Source organism: Hemiscyllium ocellatum, chromosome 10, assembly GCF_020745735.1.
Source record: "Hemiscyllium ocellatum isolate sHemOce1 chromosome 10, sHemOce1.pat.X.cur, whole genome shotgun sequence".
Taxonomy (NCBI): Eukaryota; Metazoa; Chordata; class Chondrichthyes; order Orectolobiformes; family Hemiscylliidae; genus Hemiscyllium; species Hemiscyllium ocellatum.
The window spans coordinates 81722942-81740015 of record NC_083410.1 but is presented as its reverse complement, the minus strand read 5'-3'; the positions used below and the strand labels follow the sequence as shown (position 1 = coordinate 81740015).

The following is a 17074-nucleotide window of genomic DNA, read 5'->3' as shown; positions in this document are numbered from 1 at the left end:
GGTACATGGGTCTCTACTTGGGCCACCACCAACAACTCTTTCTCCAATACAGCGACGATGCAACAGTTTTATACAGCACAGAAGAGACTCTTTGGCCCATATAATCTGTGCCAACTTTTCTACATTAATCCCAATTTTCCAGCACGTGGTCCATAGCCTGGAATGTTATGCCATTTCAAGTGCTCATATATGTACTTTTGACGGTTGTGAGGTTTCCTGCCTTAACTGCCCTCCCAGACAATGCATTCAGATTTCCACCACCCTTTGCGCATCGCATCCCAGAGCTGTGTCCTACCCTCATCCAGAATTGGAACAATTCGTCAATTTTGCTTCAAAATTCTTTTCTGTTACCTCCTTCTCTGACCCTTCACTGACTTCACTGGTTTCAGTTTTGGAGATAGGTGTCCACTGATACCCATTAAAAGCCCACAGACACCTCAAATATACTGTTTCGTATGCTGCTATTTCCAAGGATTCCATTCCATTCTCCAAAGTTACTCCGTCACATCTGCTCCGTTTATGCTAATGTCTATTGGGATGGCTCTGACATGACCACTTCCACCTCAAGCAGGGATTCCACTCCCACTGAGGTTGAAAGGCCTTCAACTGTGTCTGAATCATCTTCCTCAATTCTGTCCTCATCCCCTCTTCTCAAGCAATGACTGGGTTTGCCTAGCTCCCTCTTTCTAAACTACTAATGACCCATTCAAAGGATCATCCTTTGCAACTTCCACAACTTCCTAGATGCCACCAAACACATCTTGCCCTCTCCTCCACTGTTAGCATTTCACATGGACTGGTCCCTCGATGACTGCCTCGCTCATTCCTAACATTTCCTCACTGCCTCATGATACCTTCCTATGCAACTGTAGAAGGTGCAACACTTGCCCATTCACCTCTTCCCTCGTCACTGTCCAAGGTTCAAAACACTCCTAGGTGAAACACCTGTTGCTCAAACTGTGGTCTTCTTTACACTGACCAGATCAAACGCATACTGGGCGACTCTACACAGAACCCTTCCACTGGAATGGCCCCAACCTTTAAATTATTCGTTATTCCATTAAATCATCTTGCTCTCATTCTAACATCACATTCCTTGGCTTGCTGCAATGTCCCAATGGAACATGACACAAGCTCAAGGAACAACATCTCATTTCCACTTTAGGCACGTTAAAGCCTCTAGTACTCAATATTGAATTGCATAACTTCAGAGCCTGACCACATGACATCTGTTCTCCATTTTTCCTACATTGTCTTAAATGTCACCCACCCCTCTTTCTCCTCCCTTCCCCCACCTCCTGGCTACCCTTCATCTTTTGTTCTCAGCCTTATCTTTTGTTCTCAGCAGAGAGGATCCATTCTCAACCTGAAATTCCACTGATTTTGCAGCTCCTTTTCTCTTCCACCAACATTCACAACCCCTTTATCTTTTGAACTTGGCCTACAGACCGCTTGCTCCCATCACCCCTCTGTCACCTCTGCTAAAACAATAAAAAGCCATTTCAAATCCCTTATAGTACTGAAGGGTCATACTGTAATTGAAACGTTAACTTTGTTTTTCTCTCTCCACAGATATTGCCAGACCAACAGAGCGTCCCCATTTTCAGTGTTTGTAGCAGATTTCCAGCATGTGCTGCACTTTGCTTTCGTAAAGAGGGTATATTTATGTTGGTTATTTAATCATCAACCACCAGGATTGCAAAGCTTAAGTCTGATTCATTGGTTGCGTGATGCTTAGTTCTGTCTACTACACAATGTATCCAATGTTTGCCATACAAGTAGTCCTGCATGCTAGCTTTACCCAGTTGATACCCTGTTTATAGGTAAGATGGGGGCTGCTCTTGGCATATCCTACATACTTTATTAAAGCAGAGTTGATATTTAAGTGTAGTGATAATGATAGAGTGAGGAACACGCAGGGTCTCTGGGTTACAGATTGTGGTTAAGTATAATTTTGCTGATGACCTACAAAACCTTATGTGTGCCTACATTTTGAAATATTGGATCAAAAGGAAACCTAGCCCAGTGGTAGCCACATAACACAGCTGAGGGTATCCTCAATGCGAAAGACAGGCCTTTGTCTCCACTTGGATTGTACAACAGTTGTTCCAATTAATACTATCCTGGTCAACTGAATTGGTGATATGTAAATTGGTGAGATTAATGCTGCTAATACGCAATTTGGTGATGGTCATTGAAGGGCCATCCAGGGTGTATTCTGAGCAACTGCCACCTCCCAATCTCTTTATGAATTGGTGAATGGAGAGGTAGTGTTTCATCAGCTCTGCGTGCACCTGTGTGGGGGTATGGAGGGGGTCTCCACAGTAAGATATTTGTTTGCCTGTCTGTTACCTAATGTCATAAAGCTTCATGGGTTCAAACTCAAGATTGGAGATTCCTACAGCATGTTCCTTCAGATTGTAAACAACATGGTTACAGGTCTGGTTGTCAGTAAAACAGGGCATACCCAAGCATTGTGATGGTGATACATACTCAGGCCTTTAGGACGGAGAAGGAGGGCCTTCAGCTCATCTCGTACATATCGAAAACAAAGACCTGACTACACTAATCCAATTTTACTTTTAGCCCATATGCAAATGAACATCTAAATACTGCTCAACAGTTCTGAGAATTTCTGTCTCTCAATCATCCTTTCAGGCTGTGAATTCCAAACTTCCACAACTCACCGGGGGGGGGGGGGGGGGCAATTCAATTCACCTCTTAGCCTTCTACCTCTTACCTTAAATCTACATCCCCCCCTGTTCAGCGACCCCTTTATTAGTGGAAAATGGGATCTCCTACTCAAACTCTCTATGCCCCTCAATCTTATAATCTTATACAACTTTATCAAGTCCTCTTCAATTCTCCAAGTAAAACATTCTTGGCTTATCCAATCTTTCTTCATAGCTCAGCCTCTCCAGCTAAGGCAGCATCCTGATAAACTTTCTCCACATCCTCTTGTGCAATCACATCACATCAAATCACATCCATATAATGTGGCGACCAGAAATGTATGCAGTACTCCAGTTGTGGTCTTCAGCGTTTTACACAGTTTCAACATAACCTCCATGCTCTTGCATTGTGTGTCTTGGCTAATAATGGCAAGTAGCCCACCCTGTCTTTGATCCTGCTGCACAAGGATCTGTGAGCATGTATACCAAGGCCCCTCTAATCTTCAGTACTTTCTTGGATCCTACCATTGTGTAATTCTTTACCTTGGTAGGCCTCCTCAACCGATTTCTGACGAAGGGCTTATGCCCAAAATGTCAACTCTCCTGCTCCTCGGCTGCTGCTTGACCTGCTGTGCTTTTCCAGCACTACACTCTTGACTCTGATCTCCAGCATCTGCAGTCCTCACTTTATCCTAGGCCTCCTCAACTGGGTTACCTAATTTTTCTGTGTTGAGTTCCACTTGCCACTGTTCTGCACACCTGACTAGTCCTTTGATATCCACCTGCAGTTAACAGCAATCCTCCTTGTAACATCCATTAATGTCTTGATCATATCCACACCCCACATTTAACTCCAAATCATTAAATGTACACCACAAACATCAAGGGACCCAGCACTGAGCTCTTTTGAACTCCAATTGAAATAGTCACAGAAACATCCCTCTCCCATTACCTTCTGCTTCCTGTTAGCCAATTTTGGATCCAACAATACACTTTACCTTGCATTCTATAGGCTCTTACTTTCTGGACCAGTCTGCCCTGAAGGATCTCATCAAAAGCCTTGTTAAAGTCCATTTAGACCACATCAAATGTCTGGGACATTTCTCCAAAGTATGATTCAATGACTCACTACGTCAGGCTATGGCTTGACTAGTCTGCAGGTCAACTTGTGCAATTTTGGCATCAACCCCTAAAGAGTGATAAAGATAACTTGCAGGGTTGGTGAGATTGGATTTGAGATTGTATTAGGCACTGGAAATGACAATACCAGGTAGGCTGTCTGATTTCTGTCCTTTTCTTTTTAAAGGGGTCAGGACTCTGATACAACTGTAAGGATTATTTGGCTATTTTAAAGAGTATTGCAGTGTTAAAGCACAATGCTTGAGTCTAGAGTTGCAAACACATGAGTGAACCAGATGTATTTTAAGGCAATGGTCTGATTATGACTAGCTTTTAGTCTCTGATTTAACAAGCGAAGTAAAATTGCACCACCATGGGTCAGACAATCCATGCCCCCAGTGCATTGACACAGACCTCTGGAGTCCGAACCCAGTGACATCATCACTACACCATCTACCTTCCCTCAGCTAAAACCTTAAATTAGTCCCCCCTCATCCTTTTATCATTAACAGGAACAAAATTGCTTTGCCTGCTTTATATGAACCTGTCATAATCTCATAAGTTCATATCAAACTTCACCTTAATCATCTTTGCTCCAAAGAGAACAACCCTAACTTCACCAATCAAACCTTGCAAACAAGGTCCCTCATCCTTGGAATAATTCTGTTCAGTCTCCTCTGTACCCTCTAAAGGACCTTTATGTGCATCCTAAAGTACAGTGACCTGAACTGAACATCCTACTCTAGTTGTGGTCTAACCAGTTTCTTTTACAGTTTCAAATTGGAACAACAAGAACAATAATACAGAATCAGACCCTTCAGCCTTCAAGCCTGCGCTGACACGTTTTTGCCCTTCAATACTAAAACTGTCTTCACTTACAGGATCCGTATGCCTCTATTCCCTTTCTATTCATGTATTCGTCCAGGTAACTCTTGAATACTGCTTGTGAATCTGCTTCCACCACCTGGTCTGGCAACACGTACCAGGCACTCAAAACTGTGTAGAAAAATTCACCTTATTCATCTCTTTTAAACTCCCCACCCCTCCGGCTCTCAAATTTAATCTGTGTCCCCTTAGTAATTGACCCCTCCACCCTGGAAAAAGCCTCATACTTCCCACTCCATCCATGCCATTCACAATCTCAAACTTAGGTAGCCCCTCAACCTCCTGCGTTCCATTGAAAACAAACCTAGTCTCTCCAACCTTTCATCATAGCTAAAATCCCCTATACTAGGCAACTTTTATACATATTCTGGTAAACATTTTCTGTACCCCCTCTTGTATAGAAGTTTTCAAGCTGTCAGAATTCAAAAAATACTTAGGCCATCAAACTGGATAGAAGTCTCTCAGTTATTAAAACTAGAAAGAGTCAGTTAAGTAAGAAATTAAACAAAGTCAAAAATGACACTTCATAGGGTTGAGTATGTGCAAAGGATATTGTTTGGAAATGTTGAGAAGATCTTCTCTTTCCAACACTAAAAAGTCAACTCTAATCAGAACTGCTGTGCCATTTCCCCTTCTTCTGAAGGCAGGCGCTCCTCACCACTTTTAATCCAAACCACAGTATTGCCATTACATCATACCCTATACAGTTGTTTCCAGTTCACCAACCTATTCTTCATACTTTGTATAATTACGTATACATTTTACACTTTATTTTACATCCTTCGCAGCTTTTTTTAGACCATTCCTTCCTAACATGACATTACTTCACTTACCTCTCTACACAGACTGTCCTTCATGGACCCTAGTCTCCATTTCTTCCCATACGAGGTTCTGAACTTTCCAACCAATTTACTTAAAAAGCTACATAAGTGGACCACGCTGAATATATTAGTCCCATTTTTCCCAATCCTTTTGATTAGGTGGCTGGAGCTTCAGAACTATTCCCAACATACCAAGAATGTGAAATCTGCTCTCCTACATCATGCTCAAATAACACACTGATAGTCCCTAACTTCATACAAGCATGACACTGGGAATGATTCAGAGATTAGCACTCTAGCATTATCAGAGCCTGCCTGCTTGCTCATTCACCTAGAAATTTACTGGCTCATTTATTCAGCTTCAATGTTACCTGGCCTGTTTATGTGCTCACTTCAGTCCATTCATATGAGCTGTTCCACATACTTTCTTTGGAGAAGGGATGGGTAACAAAAAGGCAGAGACCTTGGGAAGAATTTAGGTGAGAAGAAGGATGTGCCAAAGAACAAAATGGGAATAGAGAGCTGAAGGTTAGAACGTGGGTTGTAGGAGAGAAGAAATAAACAGAAGGAATTTAAGGGAAAAGGAATAAGAATTAAAACAGACAAAAGAGACACACAAGTTTGGTAACATGCTTTATGAAATTGAACCTAAAATTTCTAAATCCCTTGGCCTTCAATTTATACTGAATCACTCCCTCTATCCTTTCTACTTCCTTCAGTGGGCTTCAGTATTTCTCTTCCAAATCTACCTCCACTCCCTACTATTTCTCTATTTGCTCTCCTGCATCTTCATCTCTAACACAATATGACAGAAATTCCTTTTCACATCAGATGATTACTCAGTACTGTTCTTCCTTTTCCTCTGCACCTACCAGTGACTCAGAATCTAGTTCCCTCCCCACAGTACATAAATCACGTGCTTCCAATCTCCAAAACACCCTCAGAGCTTCAGTTCCTCCCACACTACACTGTGTAATCTAGTTCCACTACAGTATAGCCATCCTCACCAAGCCTATTCCTTTCTCTACCGTCACAGCCTCCACATCCCAATGCTCTTTAATCAGCTTCAGCAATTTCTAAGTAGCTATATTTATCTGTATTTGCCTAAAGAGCATTAAACTGAAAATTACAATCCAGACTAACAACTAATCAGCACCACCGTACTTCAAACTCCAGATCACCAATAAAAATCATGCAAAAATTTGCTAGTGTTAACTAAGTTCACAAACTTGACTTCTGCCCTCACCACTGCCGAGCTTATCACCCCTTTTCCTTTCCTTGCTGCTTAATGCTCCTAGGAAGCACCTCTAAACACTTCATGACATTAAAGGCATAAAAGCTGATAATATTTTAACTAACTGTATCCTTTATTTAATCCATTTTATAGTCTATTGATTAAAGTACATGGCATATTTTATGAGATTGTTTGCAATCATTTCAAAGTATTTTCAGACTAGTGATGCATGTTTAATTTTAAGACACATACCTCCATGCTTCTTAATGTATCCATAGTTTCTACCTGTGGCAGTACTTTGATTGACTGGCCTCCCCACAATTTCCAATTATCTTCCTGCTCTTTATCCTTAGGGTCATCTTTTACAAGAAGCAAGCAAGCTTCATCCACTGATTCATCGGATTCCTTTGAGCAGTCCTTGCCAGCTGTCGCACTAAGCAGCTGAAGTATTTGAGACTTTCGCTCTGCAAGCTCAAACGAAACAAAAATATGCAGGTTCTCTAGACCAGGGATTTGAACCTGAAAGGAAAAGAATGGCATTGAAGTTATACTCGTATCAGCCACTGAGAGTCATAGAGATGTACAGTGTGGAAAACAAACCCTTCAGTACAATTTGTCCCTGCTGGCCAGATATCCTGAATCAATCTAGTCCCATCTGACAGCACTTGGCCCATATCCCCCTAAACCATTCACATTCATGTATCTCATCCAGATGCCTTTTAAATACTTAATTGTACCAGCCTCCACTACTTTGTGGGGCAGACTTATTCCAGACACACACCATCCTCTGTGTGAAAAAGGTGCCCCTTAGTTGCTTTTTAAATCTTTCCCCTCTCACTTAAACCTATGTCCTCTAGTTTTTGCCTCCCCTAACCCAGGGAAAAGATCTTGATTGTTCATCCTATCCATGCCCCTCATGACTTATCAAAATATTAGGATCAAAAGTGTTTCCTATACAAAACTTTATTCGTCCAGGACCCAACATTATTTATCATTCAAAGTAACATTAGAACAATTAGTCACATAACCATAACTATTGTTAGTCAAAAGATCATTATGAGCAGCACAGTGGCTCAATGGTGAACATTGCTGCCTCAAAGCGCCAGGGACCCAGGTATGGTTCCAGCCTTGGGTTACTGTGTGAAGTTTGCACATTCTGCCCGTATCTGCATAGGTTTCCTCTTCAAAAGGGCAGTGTGAATTCTATGGGCTGAATGGCCTGCTTCAACACTGTAGGGATTCTCTGACCTACATGATCATTCCTTTCTCACATGGTGCATGCTATCAATAAAAGCGTTAAATCCCAGTGTAGAGATTTTAGATTGATAACAGCCCATGATATAGGGATCTGTATAACTCCCAGATCAGCAAGAGTCACATTATCAAAATCTTGCACATCTGCTCAGAGCAGTTTGGCAAAACAACCAGAGATCCAAATGACTGCAGTGGATGATCTGCAGGACCTTCTGTACCTGTACAGATAAAGCTTACAGATAGCACGTGACTGCTCGCAGAATTAGTAAAGGAATACCATTACCACTGCTACACCCACCCAAGCGGTTGCTCTTGTATTCTTGAGAAAGGTAATTAGATTCAACTGAGAAACATCAGGGATAAGGGAGAATAAGGGAAAGTCAGTAATATAATAAATAATATAAGTATTACAAAGCAGAATAAAGTGAAAGTGAGGGAAATAAAATTAAAATGAAGCAGTATAGCTCAGTCAAGTGGAATGAGTGGTAGTTCAGGTCTGGGTGGTATGATGTTCAGAGTTTGGTGCAATCCCAATAGGCCAAACGGCCTGCTTCCACACCACAGGGATTCTATTCTATTCTAATAGGTGGGAAGTCACAAACCTTACTGGTGTCCTTGCAAATCACATGTCCAGGAAGCGCTATTGAGCCACAGGTTTGACAGCCGAAGTGGCAGCTTGAGGCATGTAGCATATCCACAACATCGAGATGTATGTGGATAGCACATTCAGAGAAGTGGTCAAGGGCCTGAAGGCCAAAAGGGAATGGGTGACAGCCAGGCAATCCAAGAGAAACAAGTATATAGTACAGGAGCCATGGGTCTAACATGCAAATCAATTTTCTATTTTAAAAGCTAAAGGGTGCTAGTTCCTCAAGGAAATGCAGTCAGAGCCACATGTGTGGCACCATAAGCAGTTCAGCTATACTGGAGGGAAGGAAGAAGAAAAGAAGATCAACAGCGATAGATGATTAATTAGTTAGGAAAACAGACAGGTGCCATGGATGTGACTTTAGAATGGTATGACGTCTCCCTGGTGTCAAAGATGTCAGAGGGGACATTCTTCTGGGAAGTGTGAACAGCCAGAAGGAATGTGGTCCTGCAATCAGAGTTTAGGAAGCTACTTAGAATACCAGCAAGCAAGACATAAAACGTAATAACTTTCGGAATACTTTCAATGCTACGTGAGAGTACAGGAGGAGGAGGATGAAACAGAAGAGCAGTGCAGCTGCAAAGTCAGGGCTCCGGATTCTGTGGATACTGAGATTGGCTCTGGGTGGACAAGCCAAGCAGGTGCACCTGAACTGAACTGCACCGAGCTCCATGCCAAGCATTTTCCTGGTAGGAGGGTTTTCAACTAACTTGGTAGGAGTGTCAGAACCAAGGAAAAGTATGAGAGAGGAATACCAAAGTTCACAAAATACTAAGAGATATCTAACACTAGCATAGAGAATAATAAGTTAATAAGTTTAGTCAGAGAAAGTAATGAAGTCTAAATCAGATTTAGCGTGCACGTATGTGAATACATGGAATATAGCAAATAGGATGGAGAATTATAGGCACAGATGGTTAGTTACTCAGGTTTACAAGATAATGATAGCACTTAAAAGTTTATAGGGCACCAGGACCTGGTGACATGCATCCTAGGATAACGAAGGAAGAGTGTGTGTGGAAATTGCAGGGGCATAGGCCATAATCTTTCAATCTTTCCCGGACTTGGGGAGGTGCCAGAAAATTGGACAACTGCAAACATCACGCCCTTATCTCAAGAAAGATTGAAAGGATAACCTAGTAAACACACAGACCAGCCAGTTTAATTTCAATGATGAGGAAACTTCGAGAAAGAATTATTCGGGATGGATCCCGGAGTGAATTTAAAAAAGTAGTCACATGGATAAAAGGTGGATCGACTAGGAAAAGCCAGCATGAATCACTAAAAGGGGAAATTGTAATGAACTAACTTGCTGGATTTTTTTTTTGGAAGTAACAGAAAGACCTAATGATGGAAATGCTATTGATCCAGTGTACACGGACCTCCACAGCACATCCAATACAGTGATGCAGACTTGAGAGAAAAGTTCTAGCTCATAGAATAAAGGGATAATAGCTACACATATACAAAATTGGTTGATTGATAGGAAAAACAGTGTAACATTTAATGAATATGCTTCAGGCTGGAGAAAAGGTTTGTAGTAGTACTCCCCAAAGATCGAGATCAGGGCTCTTGCTTTTTCTAATATACATTAATGATGTAGATATTAGTGTGCAAGATATAATTTTCAGGTTTGCAGATAATAGGAAATCTGGAAGCACTGTACATTGAGAACAACAGTGTCAAACTTCTAAAAGACAAGTTGGCAAAGTGGGAGGATAGGCAGCAGATCATGTTCAATGCAGAAAAGTGTAATATATCTTGATAGGAAGAACATGGACAGACATAAAATAAAGGGTGCAATTTTAAAAGGGCACTGAGTAAAAGAGCAAGGAGGTGATGCTGAACTTGCACAAGTTATTTGTTAGATCTCAGCTCAGTTGTGTGTGCCATATTAAAGGAAATGTGCTAATGCTCTGGAGAATGCTCAGAAGTAATTTAGAAGGATGGTTTGAGAAATGAGAAATTTTTCATATGAAGACTGTTCACCTTGGAGAAATACAGCAAAGAAGTTATCCGATAGAAGTTTTCAAAGTTATGAGTGGTCTGGATAGAGTAGATCAGGAGAAACAATTCCCAGTTCCAAAATGATTAAGAATAAGGGGCCACAGATTTAAATTGATTTGCAAATGTAACATACAGTCATAGAGATGTACGGCTTGGAAACAGACCCTTCGGTCCAGCCCATCCATGCCAATCAGATATCCCAACCCAATCTAGTCCCACCTGCCAGCACCCAGCCCACATCCCTCCAAACCCTTCCTATTCATGTACCCATCCAAATGCCTTCGAAGTGTGATTGAGAAAAAAATCTTTTTCACACAATGAGCGATTTTTGGTCTGGAATGTACTGCGTAGAAGTGTGATAGAGCCAGGTTCCATTAAGGCATTCAAGAGAATGGTGGAGGGTTGCTAAGACAGGCACAATCTGGAAAGATATGGGGAAAAGGCACGAGAATGGCACCAAGTCACAACGCTCATTTGAAGGTCCAGAGAAGAGTCGATGGGCTGAATGGGCTCCTTCCACACCATAACCCTTTTGCAATTTAGTGGGGTCTAGATACCCTGCAGAGTACCATTCTCCCAGTTTGGCCTGTGAATTAATGGAGTAAGCTGCTGCTGTTAAACCATCTAGAGTGAACCACAAGGGAAAGAACTAAATGAACATGGAAGATGAGGTTCAGCTATCCATCCAACCACAAGAGGAAGAAGAAAAGAGGACTCCACAGAAAAACCTCCCTCTAACAGACTGGTTTTTTCTGTATCAACTGAGAAATGAAAATTCTCTGACTGATGTACGGGTTTTTTTTAAAACCTCGTACAGAATTATCTCATTAGTTTTAAAATAACGATTGTTTGTAGCAAGCTGCACACTCTAACATAAAGAATGAGGAGTGCATTACTTACCCTTTTAACTCTGTTCCCCTATTCAACAAGATCTTCTACCTCAAATATTGATTCCTGCACTCTTCTCATCTAGCCTTATACTAAAAGTCTATTGGCTTCTGTCTTCAATATACTCAACGGTTGAGCATCTATAGATGCTCAAAGGTTGAAAATAGTGAAGTTTTGAATGAAGTAATTCTCATCTCAAAAATTGCCAAACCTTTGTTCTGATACTGTGATCCAGTTCTAGATTTCTCAACCAGGGGAAAGAAGTACCTTTCATGAAGCCCTTTAGGAATTGTGTATTTCAATTAGATCACTTCTCATTCTTCTAATAACATTCTAGAGACCAGCTATATGAATTTTTGCAACATTAAGGCAAATATTAGAAAAGATAGGCAAAATGTAAAGTGTTTGAGCTGGATACTGGATCGGGTGGTCCATCTAAAGGGCTCGCATAACTCATAACAACAAGGAGCTGAAGGGAAACAGGAAGGTGAGAAAACCTGCCAGAGGCACAATGGAATATCCACTAGATTTGGAGATTGGACGAGAATGTGGTCTGTCAACATCCCATTAGTCACCACTAGTACAGATAATCCCCAAAACTGTGACAAGAATGAAGATATGCAGCTTCAACTAAGGATGCAATGCATATATTTCAAGAGGGGAAAGCACATCAGAGGTTGGTACTGAAAGTGGCACATACTAGGTTATAAGCACAAAGTACACATGTGAATTCTCCCAACAGAGTTCAAACAAAACATTAGGACATAAAAACCAACTTAACTAACCAATTCTTGGACCAAAGCATAATTTCTGTTTGGAACCCAAGTTAAGCCTAAAAGGAAGAAATCTTATATACAAGTCATACAGCACAGAAACAGGGCCTTTGGTCAACCAGTCCATGCTGAACATAATCCCAAGCTAAACTAGTCCCACCTGCCTGCTCCTGGTCCATATCCCACCAAACATTTTCAATTCATGTATTTATGCAACTATCTTTTAATCATAATAACGGTGCTCGTATCCACCATTTCATCACGAATTTCATTCCTCACGCGATCCATCCACTGTGTAAAAGATTTGCCCTCAAGTGTTTTTTTAAAATCACTTTCATATAGATCTGCACTGCATTTTGGAAATATACATTTTCATTTTTTCAGAATGTTTGTATTCACTTTGTTCTCAAATATTTTTAGCTGTTGTGGAGAATGAATGAGACATATGCTTGGCTAAGTCATTGCAGAGCTTCGTTTATCAATAAAATTCTTCTGGATACTGGAATAAATATCACTCTTGACTGTTTACAACTCTACAAACTACAGGTTAAAAGAAAGAAGTTCCACATAATAAATGCTGCATTCAAATTTGGTGTACATATTGAAGATATCATGCATAACTTTTATCAGATACATATACATATATGTTAATGCTGCAGACAGAATGTTTCATCTACCAAGATCATGCAATGGGTGGTCAAAATGAAGCACGTCAAAGTAGTTAAGCTAAAAAAATGCATAATACTTCATAATATCAATCGGAGAGTTAAACTGTAGTATTCAAAGTGTTAAAATTATTTTTAAAATGTTCAGTAAACAACTAGGAATGGGTGCAGATAATCAAACAAATATGAAAATAAAACTTTAAAATTAGAACAAAACCAACCTTGGCTTCATTAACAACTCTGTAAACAAATACCGGATAACCAAATACATCATTGGATCGACAACATTAAATTCACATTGCCTCAGTTTTAAGTTTTTGAACATATTATCAGCTCTCTCAGCTAAATGCGAGAAACCAAGAATCTCTTCCTCTTAAGTTAATGTTCCATGACTGTAAATGCATCTCAGTTTCAGTATGGAAATTGACAGACAATTTTCAAAATAAAAACGTTACCTGGACATATTTTTTTGTTTTAAGAGCTTCCAAAACTTCTGGCACAGGAGCTGACAAAGTAAATTCTGCTGCTATCTCTAGGTCCTAAATAAGAAAAATGGAGTTTTGTGATAAATTTCTACATTCTCTACAAAAAGAAAAATGGAATATTTTACTACACCATAGCAATGTGTGTTTCACAAATGCTGTATGTATGTACATATATATTACCTTTCTTAGCATTTTAGCAAATCCTAGAGCTTTGGATGCTCTCTCCCGAGCTTCGTGAAAGAGCTCTTTTAATGCGCGACTAGTCTCGATAACAGACCTTCTGTAAAGACAATGATATATTTTTTTAGAAAATCACTAATTGCACAAAATCAATAAAAGGAAGAAAATAATATCAATTTTGCACTCTCAAACCTTTTAAACCACCCAGTTTTTCACTACTTCAAAGGGGGCAAAAGATTATGTAGTACCTTCAGAAAGTCCCAAAAACTTATCTTAATTATGTTCTTTTGAAATCACTAATGTAACTGCTTTACATCCTTCAATTGCTTTAATATACAAAAGAATTATACAGCCTGACGTAAACTACTTTACAAATTTGCATTAACTTTTCATCTCTCTTCCTTTTCATTCTTCCTCTCTTCCTTTTCTGAGCCCAATCCTAGGAAGAATCTGCTCTCCCTCTACATTTACAATAATTAAGCATGTGATGATAAACTTGTCAGGACAGGACTTGTCTGGTTTCCATTTCCTTCTCAGTCAAATCAACACAAACAGATTTAAAAATCATTGGGAATGCAGAATTTGTCTGTCCAGCTATATGAATTGCAAATGGCAACACACAACTGGACACTTTCAAAAACAACATTCAAGAAATTACGTCAAAAATAATTTCATTATATATGCTGTGAAGATCAATTAGATTAGATTACAGAGAGGAAACAACATTGTGGGAAATTCCAAACACCATTGAGGATAAAAAAAAAGAACTGAAGAAAGCAACTTTACATAGTACCACAATTAGTGAGATCTAATGAAAACACACAGAATCCAAATCATTTTATAATCTGGTGTTTTAGTCCATGGAATATAGAGATTAATGGTTGTTGGTTTTGTTCCTTCTAACTTTTTTTTAATTTTAGGATTTTTTTAATATCAACGCAACAAGTCATTCTCAGCAAGAAAACATCATTTCATGCGCAAAGAATTATGCTGGCAATCAATTTAGGATCATGCATTAGGCATGCAGTATGGAAGCAACACATATTAACACACAAGGCCCTCTTCTTTGTAGACAGAAAGGATGTACACACACTGCACTCTTTTTAAGTTAAAAAATTTTGATAGGTATACTCTGGTTCATTTCTCAGGGCAATGTCCTAGCCAATTATAATCAACCTGTCTGATTTAAATTTAAATTTTAACTGTGGAGTAGCATTAATGGGTACATTCCCTTGCCAATGCCTTCAGAATCCACCTGTAAAACCAACCAGCACTAAACAACACAAAGGTTGGATTTCCCCCTGAAATTGGTACTCTTGCAAATTTTCATGATTGGAAGACAACAAAGCTTTGATACACGTCATTTTAAGAAAATCAACATGAATCATTATACTGGGGAGAACTCTCATGTTCTTCTTCAGGTATTTACTTCTTACAATCAGATGTACAACACAGAAACAAACCCAAACCAATCTTGCACCACCTGTCAGCAACCATCCCAAATCCCTCTAAACTCTTCCTATTCATATACCAATTCAGATGCCTTTTAAACGTTGCACCACTTCCTCTGGCAGCTCATTCCATACACGTACCACCCTGTGTGAAAAAAATTGCCCTTTAGGTCTCTTTTATATCCTTCCCCTCTCACCCTAAACCTATGCCCTCTAGTTCTGTGCTCCACGATCCCAGGGAACAGACTTTGTCTACTGATCCTATCCATGCCCCTCATGATTTTATTAACCTCCATAAGCCTTTGACGGTCCAGGGAAAACAGCCCCAGCCTATTCAATCTCTCCTTACAGCTCAAATCCTCCAACTCTGGCAATATCCTTCAAAATCCAAGGGTTACAGCTATGGCAGTGCAACCTTCTCAGTCCTGCACTGGAATGGTAATCTCAGGTGTCTGATTAGGAGATGTAAGCAGTACAAGTGAGGTGCAGCTCACACCTATAAGCAAATGAGAGTTAATGAATCCTTTCAAATAACTCTTACAAAGCTCTAACTTTATATCGCAGGGGCTCTTGCGGTGGAGCGGTAGTATCCCTGTCTCTGAACTAAAAGGTTGGGCTAAAGTCCTACCTACTCTATGAAGTATGCAATCATATATCTGAACAGACTGATTAGAAAACATCTAACATTAAATCCCTCTAAAGTAAAATAGAATTATTTTAAGACACTTCTCAATCAAGTAAGATAATAAAACTGTGCTTCAAGAGAATTTTTGAAAGAAAAGCAGAAAAACGTATCTTGGAACAAAGCCTTTCAAGGATAAATTAATCACTTAGTCTTACAGAAATTCCAATCAAAAGAGGAAGTTCAGGAAATGTAAAACTGTGAAAGTCAACCAAAATACTGTCATTACCTAAAAGCATAGGTGTGCCACTGTCCTATTTAAAATAAAGGAAATGCAAAGGTTCTTCTGTCAGAACAGAAGGCCAGAAGGCCTGAGTTCCAGTCCGACCAATTCTAGGGGTTTTTAATAACTGCTCTGAAAAGGTTGATTAGAAAATAAATATCCAAAATAGTTTGCTGACTCAAGGGGACACAAGTTAAAATATTACAGAAAGTGCTGGGGGCTCTTGTGGTGCAGTGATAGAGTTCCTACCTTTGGGCCAGGAAGCCCAGTTTTATGTCCAACTACTCCAGAAGTGTGTAATAAAACCTCTGAACAAGTCGATCAGAAAACATCGACAGAAAGTGTAGTCAGAAGTGTCTCAGTTTACACACAGCAGCATCAGTTAAAGCAATTTCCTTTCTCTAGGTCCGTCTGTCTCTACCTGCTGCTTCCCCCATTTCAATTGGGGTCTTTTTAAACATTGGTACCTCATCTAACTTCAGTGAAAATGACTACAAAAACAAGAACAAAGTAAAATCCATTCACTCATTATTATGCTAGTACAGTAATGCAAGTCATGTTGGAATTCAATTTGAAAACTCAAGGTAACTTAAATAAATCCTGCTAAAAAAAATTGACCTACTCATATAAATCACAACACTGAACATATTTGCATAGTAATTTTTAAAAAATTTGTATAAGTACCTGATTTCATCTGATGCAGTACTATCATCAGCACTTGCCCAAAATTCATCACAGCTTTGCTGAAGTCCAGAATCTAAGAACTCTCCAGTGGACTTCAGTAACATTCCAGCTATATCACTAATTGGGGATAAACAAAATTACAAGGTGTTTTCCAAATCATTCAACACTTTAAACCTGCCAAGTAGACAATAATGTAGAGTCATTTATAATTTCTCATAATTCACAGCCAACTCCTGAAGTATACAATAATAAATCAATTTCATTTGAAAGAAACATCTTTTGAATAAAAGGGAAATAAGTTTTCAGTGAAAAAAAATACAAAGCTTCTTCACATATAGTAAAAAAACCTATAAAAAGCATCAGATGAACTAAAATCTGAAAGAGTTAGATTTTAAAACAAAT

The 17074-nt window shown here is 39.6% G+C and overlaps 1 protein-coding gene across 3 annotated transcripts in view; it reads right to left on the bottom strand.

The window, feature by feature from the left end:
• The window catches only part of map3k4 (mitogen-activated protein kinase kinase kinase 4), a 211545-nt gene that overhangs the window by 70925 nt on the left and 123546 nt on the right, over positions 1 to 17074 (bottom strand). For all 3 annotated transcript variants that reach the window (XM_060831662.1, XM_060831663.1, XM_060831664.1), the window contains exons 7-10: positions 16673 to 16789; positions 13633 to 13732; positions 13423 to 13506; positions 6984 to 7250 (exon numbers count right to left, since the gene is read on the bottom strand). In XM_060831662.1, coding sequence (XP_060687645.1) covers positions 6984 to 7250; positions 13423 to 13506; positions 13633 to 13732; positions 16673 to 16789 — 568 coding nt within the window. The remainder of the gene's footprint in view (positions 1 to 6983; positions 7251 to 13422; positions 13507 to 13632; positions 13733 to 16672; positions 16790 to 17074) is intronic.